Consider the following 16000-nt stretch of genomic DNA (forward strand, 5'->3'; position numbering starts at 1 on the left):
GTGAGAGTGAAGTGCTGTCGAAGGAGATTAGAGGCAACACGGTCGGTCTGTACTGCAGTGTTTCCCAACCCTGGTCCTCAAGGCACACATTACCCTGCATGTTTTAGTCGTTTCTCCGCTTTCAGGTTCAGGTCAGCAAATGCCCGTTAATCAGAAAACAATTTAAATCAGACGTGCTGAAGCTAAACCATGCTGAGTAGTAGCTGCACAGACATGGGCAAAACTTTGTCAGGATTCTGCTAATGTTTCTGTCTACCTATCTAGATAACTAGCTAGCTGGCCGACTATCTTTCTCTCTAGCTAGCTAGCTGGATCCAGCCTGTTCAGTTCTCTGTGTTTACTCTGTCTGCCAGCCCCCAGTTTCTTTGCTCTCTTCCAGCCACAGCTGTGCCACATTTTCTCTGATTAGCTGATTTGGTTCCTGGGTCATTTTCCCAGCCTTGCCTCAGCACCTAAGCTCTCTTGTTTTTGTTGTGTAAAACTTAATTCCTGTTACCTTCTTCGTTCGCCTCCTGCATTCCTCGTCCTGCTCTCTATGCCTCGTTTTCTGTACGTTTTTATTACTTTATTAAAGCAATCCCACATTTTTCCTCTCCGCTTTTGGGTCCTTTCCATCCACAAATCAGGGCAATTTTGAGAGGGTCAAATTTCTTCTGTGTCACAACCTTCCTTCTGAATGGGGCATACAGAAGGTTATGACATGCAGAGGAAAACCAGTTCTATACAAGAGCTCATGTTGCTCCTTTTTCACTGCTTCTTCTCGGCAGCCTTCTTAACCTCTTCCTGTAAAGTATCTTTAAGCAGTTTGGTTTGGATGAGGCCCAGCAAAGCAGCTGATGGCTTTCCTAATGGAGCAATCAAAGAGTAAGAGGCGAAGCTAAACCTCTCATTAATCCGCAGTCGAGTTGAATAGTGTCAGCCTCGGGACGAGGATTCACTCTTTTACGTCTTCTAAAAGTAAGTTCTAGTAAGAACTGAGTGTCCAGAGGTCTCTAGATGCACTGCTGGGATTAAAATCTAATTCTGTGAAAGTCAAGTTGTGGGAACTGCCTTCAGCAGCTCTCAGAGAAACTCTGAGGTGACCGTGTTGCAATAAACCCAAACTGTTTCCTTTGCCATTCAGAATACATCCTGTTGGTGTTGGTTTGTGAAAGGGAAGCCAGAATTGTGTAACTACTCAGAGGCTAACACTTATTTCATGTATGAATCCTCTGTCTGTCACCTTATAGATATGCACACATAAGGCTAAGCAGAACAAGTGGCTTTAAAGTGTTTTCTTAGAGCTTTGTAAAAGTATCATGGCTGGTAGGTTTTGAATTCAGTGAAACTGCTGCTTTATGCTTTCAAAATCATAATGAGTGATAAAATATCCCAAAACAAAGATTGTGTCTGCACCAAACACTAATTTTTACAGCCAAAGCAAACCTAAAAACTCTGCTTAAGGGGAAAGGTCCAGAAAAATAATGTTTCTTAGGCTTCTGTGTGGTGGAGTACTGCTTTTAAGAACAATTGTTTGCCTTTTTTTAGGACTTAAAAGTATTTTTAGTTTTCTGTTAACTGAAATGATTGCTCCAAAGAGAGAGACACTTAAAATGTTGTGATTATTCACACAATAAACTGTTTTGTGTTGGTTTCCTTTGACAAAATGCAGGTCTTTAATAAGTATTTAAGATGATTTTGGATATATCAACTGTGTTTTGAAATATGTATGTTTGGTTTTTGGATTAGAATGAAAAATGTATAATGTAATTGACGTATAATATTGATTGGGGTTTTTTTTCTCAATTTTTTTAAATTCTAATTGCCATTTGGATACTTTGAATATCTTATCAAAAGTTAACCCTGATCCCTTGATAAATTGTGCAAAAGTTTCCATTGTTTTAGGAGTTTTGATTTTGAGTTTTGGTGGAATTTTACCAAGAATGTATGAGTTCATAGTAATTATGTTTTACATTATCACATTTCAACAAAGTAGAACATAAAATGTTACTTTAAGGCATTGGTTGGCAAAGTGGGTGGGAATGAAACATCTCACAAATGTATAAAAAAAAAAAAGTCAAGCATAACGGCCATTAGCATTTTTGGTCATCTTCACTTTCTCAATTATAAAACGACCTAAAGCTGTAAATGGGCGAAAGGGCAGCACTATTAACATAAAATGAATTTCAACTGCTTTTGATTGTAACAAATGTCCAAACAGAAATAAGTAGGTTTTTCTTTTCCTTTTTATGGCTTAACATTGATAGAAAAAAATGTCAAAAGACAAAGGTGAGCAGTTGTCAAAACAAGCTGCGTTCATGGATGCAGCTGAAGTGATCTGATCATATCAAGCACAAAGACAAATTCCTCTAATTTATCCTCATATTTAATTTCTTATATTTTATAAACCATTATAAACCTTTAGGAAACAGTTGTTCAAATTTACTAAGAAAACTCCTTAAAATCTAAGGTCACATATCACTTCTGCTAGACTCTTAACAAAAAAAATTTCTGCCCCATTTTTGCCTTTGCATTGTGAAAAACGTCAAACAGAAGCACTTAGCACGTGCTGCAGCAGTACAAACACGAGAGATAATGGGAGAGAGAGAGAGAGAGAGAGAGAGAGAGAGAGAAAAAGAGAGAAGGAAAGAGGGAGTTTTTATTGCTATAGTTTGACCATAGTGACTCAGAGTAACCAGGCTTGCCTCTTATGGAAGTTGTAGAAATCTGCAATGTGTCCACTAGCAGGTTTTCTGCTTATGTTTTCTAAAGCAGCCTTCAGAGGAGGGCATGGGATAAGAAAAGGTAACAGATGTTGTTCTGAGGCACTTCCTCTCAAACCACTTCACAACCAGCGACAGACAGCAAGCAGAGGCATGTCCTCATTCTGACTCGACTCACCTGATAGACATCTCAGAAGAAGCCATGTTGAATGACTCTTTGTCAAAAAGGTAAGCCCGTGTCTGTATTTTGAATAAAATGTGCTGGCACAGTTTTGATGGGCGTGTCACGCTGCAGGCTAAAAAGATGCGTCTTTATTTTTACCACTGGTTCATAGCTATTTGTTTAATTTGGGTTAACCTTTATTGTTTGGGGGAATTTTTTTTTTTAAGAAGCAACAAAAATGATTGAATTTCTGTCATGCAATTTAATGTTTTTCAACTTCAGGTCCCAATTGCAGAATTTGATACAATCCTAATTACTTAGAAAGGTGCTTCCTATTCTCACAAATGACCAAACATAAAAAAGTATCCTATTTTTATGGTTGAACATTTAAGAACTGTCATACAACTGCAGGGGAAAAACATCGCCTGGAACTACTTAAAACAAAAAGAACAGGAAAGTAAATACAGAGTTTCCATTAACTAACTAAAAAAAAAAAAAAAAGAACTTCTGTGTTTCTGATTGTAGTCCCTTCGTCCATGTCATCTCCGATCATTAGACAGTTACACTTGCAAGTTTTTGCATGAGCATGTTTGTTTGCCGCTTGTTTTTCCACCGCTCTTATAAGCACTCACACTGTAGACATCGAAGACGACAACGTGTTTCTGCTTGTCCTTTTTGGGCTTGCATAAAGATGTGCTACTTTCACATGGGAGCTCAAACTGTGACGAGTTGAACTCTGCTGTTCCCTCTAACTTCATGTCTCTCAATGGGAAGCCACCAAAGCAGCTGGTAGGGACTGGACTCATATTTACTGCACATTAATAGGTTATAGTGTGTCCTGGATGGAAAAAGTTAAGGGTTTTTTGCGTGTTGTTGTTGCTTTTGGAGTAAATATGTTGTTTCTGCTGGTGGGGTTAGAGGTGTTGACTGTGTGTTAAGTGTAAGTTTTGCAGCTTTCTTCCATGCTAGGGATGCGGTGTAGACTTAAACATCTGCTTTTGTTTCATTGTGATTTCTAGTGCTTCACATCTTAGAGAATGGAGTGCATTCTGTTACGCACTCAAGAAAATTCAATTTATGTTTCCTCTAAATAGTATAAATGAGGCGGCAAGGCTGCAAGTCGGTACTAGTTGAATATGACGCACTTTCATCAGTTTGTTTTCACATGCATACTATGATTGAGCTCAAGTTTCACTAGAAATGTTTTTTGTGGTTGTGCCTGTTGTAGTGCCAGAAAGATGTGAATCTAAATGGATCCTCAGCAAAGTAGAACTGAATCTTGATCACCGGATGCACCTCTCACCACCACTAAAGATGTTTCACTCCTCGCTCTGCAGTGAGAAGTCTCCGTGGAAAGGAGCCAGGCGTTGGTTGTTCTATGTCATGCTCTCCCTCATGTTGGGAGTTTTAGTTCTCTACAGTTGGTTCTCACCATCTTGGAGGCCTTTGCTGATCCAGAGGGACGACAACAAGACGGCAGTTAATACTGTGAGTACGTTTTTTTATTTAGTCCTCCGGGATTAGGTCATACGAAAAAATAACAGGATAACTTCAGCAGGATGAGTCATCAGCAACACCTTACTGTAACTGGACTGTTTGTTTTTTCTTCACCCTGATTCTGGGCATCTGCAAAATTAGTTTACTTTAAGACGGCCTTTAGGAAGGCTTGCACCTGGATATGAGATTTTCAGAGTATGACAAAGCTGAAAAAAATATATTAAAAAATATTTAAAACAAAGATGCAGAATAAAATCTAATCATTTTAGTTAAAAAAAAAACACAAACATGCTGACTGGTGATGGTAGAGAATAAAATTGTTGTATAACAGATGTGTAAAACTACTGCATCACTTGCAAAATATATTAGTTCAGTCTTTTGTCTCTCACCAGTCGTAGTATACCAAACGTAGCTTAATTTATGTCTGAAGTTGGATCACTTATTGGGGAATGATGTGACACCCATTGGAAACCAACTGGATAGCAAATCCAATAAAATAAATTTCTCTCTTATTTGCTGAAACATTGAGTTTCTAAACACCCATTTGTTTTGAGCTGCGTTTAAATAACTGGAACATGAGAAACTTTTTTTCAGTCGTTCTTTGTTTTCCCTCACTTTGCAATCACAATGTAATGTTTATTTTGCTTTTTTCTTGTTTCACATGCCTTCTAATCATGGAAAGCACATTGAACTACCTTGTTGTCACAACTGTGCTAGGTAAATGAAACTTAAGAATTCAAATACAGCAAGGACACAAATAAGTGTTTGATTTCACTATGTGATGCTACATGGTAGTACAGTTGGCCCTGGGTTTGAATCCTGGTTTGGAGTTTGCTAACCTTTCCTGCTCAGGCTCTCCTCAGGGACTCAAGCATCCTCCCACAGTCTAATAATTTGGCACAGTATCGGCACCAAAATTCAGACTATTGCTCACCCAGAGAAGGCTAAATCCAATCCGAAGCAGGTAACTGATCTGATTAGTGCTAGGGTGGCACTGGTAAATTAGAAACCACCATAAGTCACTGAACGCTAGCAAATGAGAAATAGTCTACCGACTTGCGCTAGCGTTGGCGAGGTTGGTGACTAGCATGCCTAGTCCTGTCACTCTACTGGTTGCCTACTTCCAGTAGCCAGCAGAGGCTACTGGCCAGCAGAGGCCATTAGGAGTTTGCTAACCAACAGGTTAGCTTTAGCATTGGACAGGTTGGCAACTAGCAAACCACAGCTCTTAAGACAAGATGAGAAATCTTTAGAGAGCAGTTGATGAGCTTCATCCATGTCAAGTTGTTTGTCCTGTGCCTCTCTACTGCTTCATTTCCACTGAGCAGTATGGCATGGGTCAGTGCAGAGCCACAGGCCAGATTGTTTAGATTTTAAAAGTGGGTCATTCTACCGACCCACTACTGCATTGTTCCTGGAAACCCTTCAGTTCTAGGTTCATAAGACAATGATAAGGTGCAACTGAGTTGGGGTTACTGGTGTCACACAACACAGTCCATTGACATGGGGACAGAAAAATTACATTGCTTGAGACAAGCTAGTATGACGCATTGTTAGGTATTCAGATTTAACACCACATGTCCAGTGCAAGTCCAACTGCTGGTGGAAACACTCTCTCGAAAATGGCAGACCATAAAATATCGTAACGAACTACACCGGGCCATGCTATACGGCTCACTGGAAACGAGGGGTGTTGCCATGCGATGGCCAGGCAACCTGTGACCCAGCAAGAACAACAATGGATGGATGGACATCGTTATTGCTACTGGATACAAACCATCACTTAGGTGAATAAATACGCATTTTAAGCCTAATGGGCTCAAGCTAGCGTAACTTAGGGAGACGGTTTGCCCTGTTTGCATATCGACTTAAAATTGGTGTACTGTTACATAGTAAGCTTCTTGCTTTCAGTAGAAAACATGTCAGGAAGAAGGAAAGTGGCCAAAAAATAGTCAGAGGCACAATATGGATGAAGAGGAAAAATGTTTAAAATGCCTCTAATTTTATAAAGCAATTCAAGCAAAACCACTTTGACCAAGGTATTGTGACCCCGACTAGGCATCTTTCCTGTCACAGCATTTCAGGCATGTTACATGGGGAAGCTGGTTGCCTACATCTGCCAGGGAAGCTTTGATCTGCAAAATGCAAATCTGGAGATGGGATCCTAATTGCTTGACTGATTGTATGAAATCAGGGTTCTATCAGGCATGAAAGTGGATAGGTGGCTTTAATGAAATGTGAACCCATATCTGACCTTCTCTTTGGGAGTGTGGAGGTGAGTGGTTGTGTAGGTATGTGGAGCTAAGTCTTAATTAGTCTCTTTGTCTCTTGTGATGATTTTTTTCCACCTTGTCCTTAGTGTGTCTTGAAGCATTTTTGGGCGACTTGCTTTTTCCTGATCTGTGAGCACTCAAACAAATTCCTCTGGGTCAATCAGCTTGTGCAAACAGTTGAAGCTAATAGAACTGGAGTTTATGCCAGAACTGACAATGAGGTTCATCTATAGCTTTGTTACAGCGTCGGCACCGTCCCACATCCCCCCACACACTCACACATGTATAGTACAGACTGCATTTAAACACTAATGCATGATATTCATGGATATGTTGCACAACACGACATGCTGACTGACAAAGTTACAAACAGCTATGGGTAAAATCTTTTATTTTTGCAATTTTCACTATGGCTATAATATGGCTATGAGGAGCAGCCATGTTGGATTTTGAAGTTGTGGTTGGGAATTCCCAGGCTCTTCCCCACGACTAACTCCTGAACAGCCACAAGGATGAACTGAAACAGAAATAAGTTCAGTTCCTATTTTTCTTTTCACCATCTCCAGCTTATTTATGAATACATAACACTTATAATGTTGCAATTGTCCCTATTATTTTTGTAATAGTTGCAAGGATCAGCAATCTTCTGTGCTTCACATATACTACTGTCTCTAATCTTTTCACAACACTCCAAACATTAGAGAGTTTTAAGTAAAAAAAACAAGCAACACATAGATATGAACTGTAATTTCTGTTTAAGCAATATTTTCAGAACACAGTGACAATTTAATCTTGAATTCAATTCCTACAGTAACAGTTGTGGAATTTGCTTCTGCCAGGGCATGTTTGGCCAGTGTACATATGTTTTTATTTTGTTTTGTTTTATTTTTTAAAAAGCCTTTAAAAAGCATTACAGATGATATAGCAATAATTTTGCTTACTGCAAAACATAATTTTGAAAAGTAGGAAGTGAAGTTGTTGTCAGTGGTTTTGCTGCTGAAAGTGAGAAAATAGATCTTCATTTTGAGGCTCTATGTTCGTAAATAAGTGTTTCCCCCTTTTTAAAATGCATCTCTATTGGTACAGATGTTGGTGTAAAAGCTAATTCAGATGTAATACTGTGCAAGCATTCAGAAAAAATAGATTTACGTTAAACTATGTGATGTAAATGGTCATATTTAAATTATATAAAACAAAACTTTGTTTTGCCTCCACAGATTTCACCTTCTCACTATATACCCTCACAGTTCTATGTGGAATACCCGTACCAATACCATTTCATACTGGATGAACCAAACCGATGCCGACAGGAGAGCCCCTTCATGGTGGTCATGATCCCAGTGGCCCCACAAAGCAAAGAGGCCCGTGACATCATTCGCAGGACATGGGGAAGAGAAAATCGGGTGTTGGGCCAGTTGGTCAGCTACTTCTTCCTCCTGGGAAAGTCTAGAATAGGTAACGACGCAGAGCCACCTGATGAACAGGTGATGTGACCACTCTTTTTCTCTCAACATTTACTGCTTGATAAGATAAGAAATGGTATGAGAGTTGAGTAGGGTGAACTCTAAGAGCGCTGATGTCCTTTTTTATTTGTATAACGGGTGGCAGAGCTGGTGGCAAGAACTGTAATCACTTGACTCAAAACAAATTCTTATCGCACAAACAAGCTTATTCACATGTGATTTTCATTTCATATTTTATTTAGTGGAATCACCACAATCTTGAAGCTACTGACACAAGGATGGAAACGTCATTTTTCTAAAACATTTTACAGCAGCGTTATATCCTACAATTGTACCCCTATGTTACCGTTTTAAAGCTTTCGACAACCCAATATCTTTAGTTTTACACCAATACTCTGAAAATATCCAAATAACACATACATCTCTGTATGTATTTGCAGCCACTACAAAAGCATTGTTTTGTTTGGAATGTGTCTCTCTTGTCTGTACTGTCTGATCACTTCCTTTACTGAAATTTCTAAGCTGCTCTGCCTCTACCCATTACATGTCGGTGTGTTTAAAAAATGTGCTTTATGTAGTCCTAAGTATGAAGGAAGCTAAAACATCATGACAGGGCATGTTATTTTTACTGTGTTAAAGTTTTCATGCTTAATAACAAGTCTATATGCAGATTCAGCTCTCATCTGTTTGTGCACAAATGCAAACCACTGCAGGGTATGTGCCATTTCCTGGAACTGTGGGCATACCCACAACATAGTGGGAAGCATCGTTTTCACGCCATACACAACTCGCACTGTGCATAGGGCACCAAAAATAATCAGCAGTATCATAGTCATAGTGAATCATAATTAAAAACAAAAGTATGTAAAGCATGTTAATAGATCCAACACAAAAGTACAATTTATTACTTCAGTTTTCGGTTCAATTATGCCTCAGTCTAAAGTTTGGGCAGAACCGAACGTTGTTGGAGCTGAGTAAACATCTCAAGTTTGACAGGTGTCTGGTGGAGCAAGAACGCCATTGAGCAATGCCTCAAATTGTTCTTCATTCACATAGATGTGTGTGCTCAAATCAGTCTCACTGCACACTCAAGTTGGTGGCGGAAACATAGCACCATAGGCAGTGGCGCAAAAAGTGGGTATGCAGGGTATGCAACGCATAGGGGCGCAGCACCAGAGGGGGCGTCAAAACCCCGTCTGGAGGGGGCGGCGCACCGATGATGTTTTCCCATACACTTCAGGGCGCCTTACGCTCCTTCACCTCGCGCACATAACGAGGTAAATGTAGCGAGTTTTACCCTTCACGTATCGTTGCCTCGGGGGGGGTCGAATCAGTGTCGCTCCTTCATCCTGACGTTCCTTCCCTCAGGGGGGCGCCGATCTACGTTTTCGCATCCACCTGAATAATGTGTAGTTGCGCCACTGACCATAGTAAGGGAGAGAAACAGGAAGAAGCTGGGAAGTGATCCCATACTCTGCCTGTTTCATCTGTCTTGATTCACAAAGTATTTGCTTTGGAAATTGGTGTTAAAGTCTGTGAAGCTAAAATAATCTGCAGAAGTTTGGCAGATTTGTAGTTGCAGATTTGTAGTTTATTGTTTTTATGGGGTTTAAACACTTTGGTTTCTGTTATCAGTGAAATCAACATGTGCACAACAGTTGGTGTGCTTCTTATAATAGTTTTAAACTTAGTTGAGCTGTGAAAGGGTGTTCAGAATGGCTAGTTTATTTCTCAAAGGCAAGAGTTCATGCAAGTGAAAATGTCAGTCTCATCAAATTGAAAAGTCACCTTGTTGGCTACAAACACACAAAATAGTTTTTGTGTAAAGCTGTGCGTAATTGTAAGAAATATCTGAGAGAAATTGTTCAGAGAGATATTTTCTGGAAAGAATGAGGAAAAGTAAGTAAAATGAGAACCAATTCAACATTTTTGTTGAACTGGTTATAAAATTAGGACTACTAGCTTTAGGGCGGATGATTAACTCATTAGTGCAGTTCATTTTGACTCACATGACAAACGATAACATCAGAGTTTCCCACAGTGTATTATAAGACTGGCGGGCCACCAGGCTTTACTTCTGCCCCCACCAGACTTAGATTTAGCTTATAGTTGGAGTTAGGTATTAATCTTCCAGTCTTCCAATAATGCATAACTATCAAGTGATATTTTCAAATTTCCTGTCATCTTTAAACATTTTTTAACTCAAAAACATGGCGGCCGGCTGGATGAATGACTGCCCTACCGCACCGGGCTTCGCAAGTTTTCTGGGGGAAACCCTAAATGTTATAAAACAGCAGAGAACTGCATGGAAGAAATTGATGCAGGTCCAAGAGGATTTGCAATTTTTTGGAAGTGTTGAGAAGCTCATACTATGATGAGCACAAATGGCTAAATGTTGTGGAGGTTAAACTAATATTTATGTGAAATTTAATTTAATTTGAGGAATTAACAAAATAAGTTGAGAAAAACTGTAATAAGCTTTCCCTCCTAACAAATCCTCCTCAGGGAAGTTAAACTTACATGCATCTGTTTGTTCTTTAATGTCTGACCTTTTTGTTGTTTTGTGAAAACAGCACAACTCTCCTCTAGGAAGACTCCCAGTTCTGTATTACACTTCCCATTGTTACACTTCATTCATTGTACCTTGTTTTCTCATTTTAATTCAGTTTAAATATGTTGTCTTTGTGAACCTTACTTATCCTTCACCAAATAAAGAGAAATGCTCTGATAAATTAAGAATTATTTACATATTCAGGGGTGAGTGTGCTTAGAGCAGTGTTTCTCAACCCTGGTCCTCACCGCCCCCCTGCTCTGCGTGTTGTAGATGGGCCTCTATTCCAGAACAGGTGATTCAAATGATTGCATGATCATCAAGTACTGCAGAAGCCTGTTAATCACCTAGAGATACAATTCAGGTGTGTGGCAGAAGGGAAATACCTAAAACATGCAGGACAGCAGGGCAGTGAGGACCAGGGTTGAGAAACACTGGCTTAGAGCTCCTAACTGGCTAGGACCGGCCCTGCTACTGTGAAACCTACAGACCTAAAAGGTCACTCCTATCTAACTCCTTTAAAAAAGCCGTATTATGCAAAATCTACTTTTTTCAGCTTTACATCATGTTATAATGTTATACCCTCATCAAAAACGTACCTGCAGTGTTGCCTTGATTCTTTCGTGCATGTTTTAGAAATCATTTAATTCCTGTGGCAACCATTTAGCTGTACAAAACACCTGGGTGAACCTAGCTCTGCTTTTGAGATGCAGCTTCTCCTCGGGCAACTCTCCTCCATGACACCCCCCCCCCCACTCAGCTCCTTCAGACTAGCCAGCAGCAATTAGCAAACTCCTGGCAGAACTGCGCAACTGATGAACTCATAATACGAGCCACTTCTCAGTGAAAGGGTGGTCAAAACATTAAATGGTTAATAGATGAGTGATGACTTCCTAAAGATTCAGAGAGCAGGACTTTCTTAAAGAGACAGAGACTCAATTTCAAGGTGCTAAATAATGAAGTCAAATTTCTTTTAGGTCATATTTCACAGATATAGCATTTTTGAAGGTAACGTAGTTACTTGATTGTGCTGTAAAATGGAACCATGTGGCTGTAAAACACTATAGTGCCCCTTTTAAGAGCATACAAGACATAATTTGTTGTCATTGTTGTAGCTAACTGTTGTTGATTCCACAACTAGTGGATAAATAGCAACAAATTTGCTTGCTAATCCAAAGCGCACTTCCTCATTTACTACTTCTAGAAAGTCTCCTCTGCAATCTGATTGTTTACATACCAGGGGTCTCTGCAAATTTCGTAGTTCCTTCCTGACGTCTGGCTATCAATGTTACCTTTACTTCATCTTCAAATGTTCTTGTTTTCCACAGATTTTAAATGAAAGCAAAAAGCACCACGACATCCTCCAAAGTAACTTTTTGGACAGCTACAAAAATCTCACCATTAAAACAATGGTCATGTTGGAGTGGCTCAGCTCCCACTGCCCCAACACCTCCTACGCCATGAAGATCGACTCGGACACCTTCCTCAATGTACGCAACCTCGTCGACATGCTCCTGAAAGCTCCCCGCCACGACTACATGACAGGCCTGGTGGCGCGGGGCGCCGCCGTTCTTCGAGACCCGACTTCCAAGTGGTTTCTGTCGCCCAACGTCTTCCCCGAGGATTCGTACCCTCCGTACGCGCTGGGAGTTGGCTATGTCTTGTCCCTGGATCTGCCCAAGCGGATACTGGAAGCGTCCAAAAAGGTTCAGGCTGTCTACATCGAAGATGTGTACATGGGTTTGTGCATGAGACATTTAGGGATTCAGCTGACGGATCCTCCTCGCGGCGGTTTGTTTGTTGTCAACATGCCTTCAGAAAGGACGGACTGCTACTTCGCCTCCGTCATTGTCACATTACTGCACAACTCTGAGCAGATTTTGGATGTATGGAATGCTTATGAGACTCGACCAGACTGCTAGACCTTCAACATTTGGTGGCATTTTCTCCCACGTGCACATGTACCCTGCTGGGGAGGAAACCGTTTACAGGAGATGGAATGTAGAAGAAGTTTCGAAACTGTGTGCAACGACTGTGCAATTACTTAAAGTCTAATTTATTACTTTTTTAAAAAGATTGTATAAGTTGACATGTTTTTCATATTATTACTGTTCCAACATATCAAGGGAGAGTCCCTCCCAAGTGCACCTCTATTTTTGAGTGTTTTCACATTATGCAGGAAACTAGAGTAAAACAAAGGCAAGAATAATATTAGTGTGTTTCTTCAAGCTGTGCAATAAACTTTTTTTTTTTAACAAAGCTACATTATTCCCTTCATACAGTTATTTTAATGAGCAAACAAAGACATTAGAAGCTAAATGACTTGAGCCTGAGGCGGATGACAGCACTAACAGCAGTGTGCTGTACCTACAACACATTGTGCCATTGTTTATTTTTATAGAAATCAAATCCCTGCATGCCTGGACATTCTTTGTTAGGTTGGTATTTTCCAGAATTTTCTCTTTTTCTTTGTAAATACAAACTTTAGCTCATTAATCCTGAAATTTTGTTGCAATTTGGTAACTTTTTGGTGACAGTTAAAGCCCCTTTGATAGCCACGTATAACAAGAGCTTTCTTCAACAACTGACTCAAGATACTCATTTATTATAAATGAAGAATAAATGCTGTGGATACTGTGGTTACCTCACGACAAGGAGGTTTTTGGTCCAAATCCTAACTGAAACCTTAATGGCAAATTGACTTGGTTCTTGTCCTGGCCTGTCCATGTTGTGATAGCCTGACAACAATCTGTTTAAGTGTTTGTTACCTCTTCCTCATCAACGCCTGGAGACAGGCACCAGGCCCCCTGGTGACGCTCAACAGGATTAAGTGGAAACAGAAGAGACAGTGATGAATGGGATAACTTGTTCATATTCCAAACATACGTCTTCACTAATTTTACATCACTGTATGAATCCTCTGGTTAACCAGTTTATGTTTACCGCTGACAAACATTTCCACTGCATAGAAAATTTATTCTTTGCACTTTTTACTTTTACAAATCAATCCAGATCTATAAAATGTGACTTTTTGACAAAAATTTGCAAACACCAAAACCTCCTTAATGTCAAATTAAAAACTGATTTCTGCAAAATGACAAATATAACTATTAAATGTAGAGCCTTAACCCTCACCCCCAAAAAACCCAAAGTAAAAACAGAATGGTAGGGATATCCTACGTTTATCCCTGCTTGTTAAGGGGATAAAGGAAGTGACTGCAACCAAAGGAGAATTACTAAATACTGACTTGGGGGTGGAGAATATTTATGCAGTCTGTAGGTGAGCTTCCATTACAAACATTAGCAAAACTTTGCCAATATTCCGCTAATGTCGAAAAAACTACATTTTGCAATTGCGGTGTTCCCATTAAATAAGAACCACAATCAAAAATCACATGCGAATTAAGTTTGTAGAAGTAGAAGTAGCTGCTTGATCCAAAGACTAACGCAGTGTAAAAACAAAAGTAGCAAAACGTCTTTCACCAAAACCACCATGATATTTTTGCACTGCTTCAGATTTATCCTACCTTAACGAGAAAGATTCTACTCTCAGTACAAGTTTCAGACAGAAAGATTAAAGGTGCTGTACTGCCTCCAACCTCCATATCCTATGAAAATAAGTCAAGATTTCTGAGTAAATAACCACCAAATGTGAACATGACAACCTTTTAAAAGTCTTATAAATGTATATTTTTGGAGTTGGTTTGTTACGGAATAACACTGTTTAGGACTCAATCCTTATCAGATTAGCCATTAGATTCAGCCTTCGGATTCGACTAATCTGGATTTAAGCGTAGCTGCCAAGGGAGTTATCCACTCCGGTTAAGACGTTAGCTACTTATAACCTTCCAACAGTAATTCACTCCTAAAATCATGAGCCATCTTCTTAATGAGAATTGCTATTACTTGTCATCTTCTCACTGTTTGTAAATCTATAGTAATAAAATTCTATTTCATTTATCATTTAAAGGGCCTATGAAGTTATACAGTTCAACCACTTAACCATGTGATTGAGGTAATATTACAGCTGTTTTTCTGCAAAAGTTTTGTGCAGAAGTGAATAGAGAATAAACGTTTAACATTTGCAGTTATTAAATGATGAAGGTTTTTTATTCTAAGATACACATTGTTTTCCAGTCCCAATATTGAAAATGAGTCTGCTTCATGAACATTAACATACATACAATAACACACTGGAAATTCTCACAAGTCTGAACTCATTAGCATTCAGCATCAGTCTGAGCACCAGAGGGACCATATTGAGAGCAGACAATACCAAGTGGAACAGAAATTTTTATTCAAATTCTGATGGCACATATTTACTTCCATAAGAAAGCCCCAACATAAAAAAAAAAAAACATCTGCTTGACTCACTTTCTGAGAAGGGCGGCTTCATCAAGTTCTCAGCTGTGAGTGCTGTTTGGGGTTGACAGCTCCGGAGTGGGAGGTTCTTCTGCAGTGCCAGTGTCAGCCGTCACTGGGGGCAACTGGTATATCATTACGAATGGCGCCCTCCTGTGGAGAGTGGGTAAATGACAGCATTTTAAAAGAAAAATAGAAAATTGAACAAGCCGTTGTCCGTCCAAATTTGACTTTCTTTTTAAACAGAAGAAAATGAATTCAAAATATTAAAGACATTGATTACAACTAAATTAAATGCAACTAATTACAATCTGTTCAGTAGGTAAAACCAGCACAAACGGGCAAGGTTGTGGGAGGAAAATGTAAGAGATTTTAAAGTTTAATAATGAATACAAGAAAACGTAAAGGTTTACTAGTAACTTGTATTCATATCTGGGGCGGCAATTATCTAGAACAGGGGTGCCCAAACTTTTTGAGACCAAGATCTACTTTTTCTCTCACCAGCCGCCTGAGATCTATCTCATGACACAAAGACATAAAAATAGCAAATTAAACTCTATTGACTTATTTTATATGTGAATATACATCAGTTATAGCAGAAATAATAAARTGACAKAAAACCTAATGCAGTTCCTTCCTCAGTGAGATTCTGACACTGGGAGCAGCTTACTGGTTTCTCAGTCAGAAGCTGGTTGCAAACCTGACACCAGCAGGTATCAGTCAGTCATGGTAGATCTGAAATTTGGTTTGATGATCTCAGTATGAGAAAATACAGACTGATAGGAGGAACCAAAGAGCCCAGTAAAGGCAAAGGCAAATCTTCTGAAGTCGGGATATAATTAATTTAATTTCACATAATTATTTATCGGGGCTGCACAGTGGCGCGGTTGGTAGAGCTGTTGCCTTGCAGCAAGAAGGTTCTGGGTTCAATTCCCAGCCCCGGTCTTTCTGCATGGAGTCTCCATGTTCTCCCTGTGCATGCGTGGGTT

General features: G+C 39.5%; 1 protein-coding gene across 4 annotated transcripts; it reads left to right on the forward strand.

Moving 5' to 3' along the window:
• Positions 1–386: 386 nt before the first annotated feature.
• LOC103471021 (beta-1,3-galactosyltransferase 2-like) lies at positions 387–12912 on the forward strand. 4 transcript variants are annotated; one of them, XM_008419786.2, is made up of 5 exons: positions 387–549; positions 2752–2930; positions 4094–4353; positions 7853–8119; positions 11978–12912. In XM_008419786.2, the coding sequence occupies exons 2-5, from the start codon at positions 2912–2914 to the stop codon at positions 12569–12571; spliced, it is 1140 nt and encodes a 379-aa protein (XP_008418008.1). In that variant the 5' UTR covers positions 387–549; positions 2752–2911; the 3' UTR covers positions 12572–12912. The 4 variants fall into 4 exon arrangements, with proteins under 4 accessions (XP_008418008.1, XP_017162456.1, XP_008418009.1 ...); XM_017306967.1 differs by having other exon boundaries at positions 2755–2930; XM_008419787.2 differs by lacking the exons at positions 387–549; positions 2752–2930 and adding an exon at positions 3398–3654.
• Positions 12913–16000: the final 3088 nt, after the last annotated feature.

This window comes from Poecilia reticulata, linkage group LG10 (assembly GCF_000633615.1).
Source record: "Poecilia reticulata strain Guanapo linkage group LG10, Guppy_female_1.0+MT, whole genome shotgun sequence".
NCBI lineage: Eukaryota > Metazoa > Chordata > Actinopteri > Cyprinodontiformes > Poeciliidae > Poecilia > Poecilia reticulata.

Coding starts and splice junctions, on each gene's coding strand:
- LOC103471021 (XM_008419786.2), top strand. Junction 4,354..7,852: donor ACAAGACGGCAGTTAATACT/GTGAGTACGTTT, acceptor TTGCCTCCACAG/ATTTCACCTTCTCACTATAT. Junction 8,120..11,977: donor CAGAGCCACCTGATGAACAG/GTGATGTGACCA, acceptor TGTTTTCCACAG/ATTTTAAATGAAAGCAAAAA.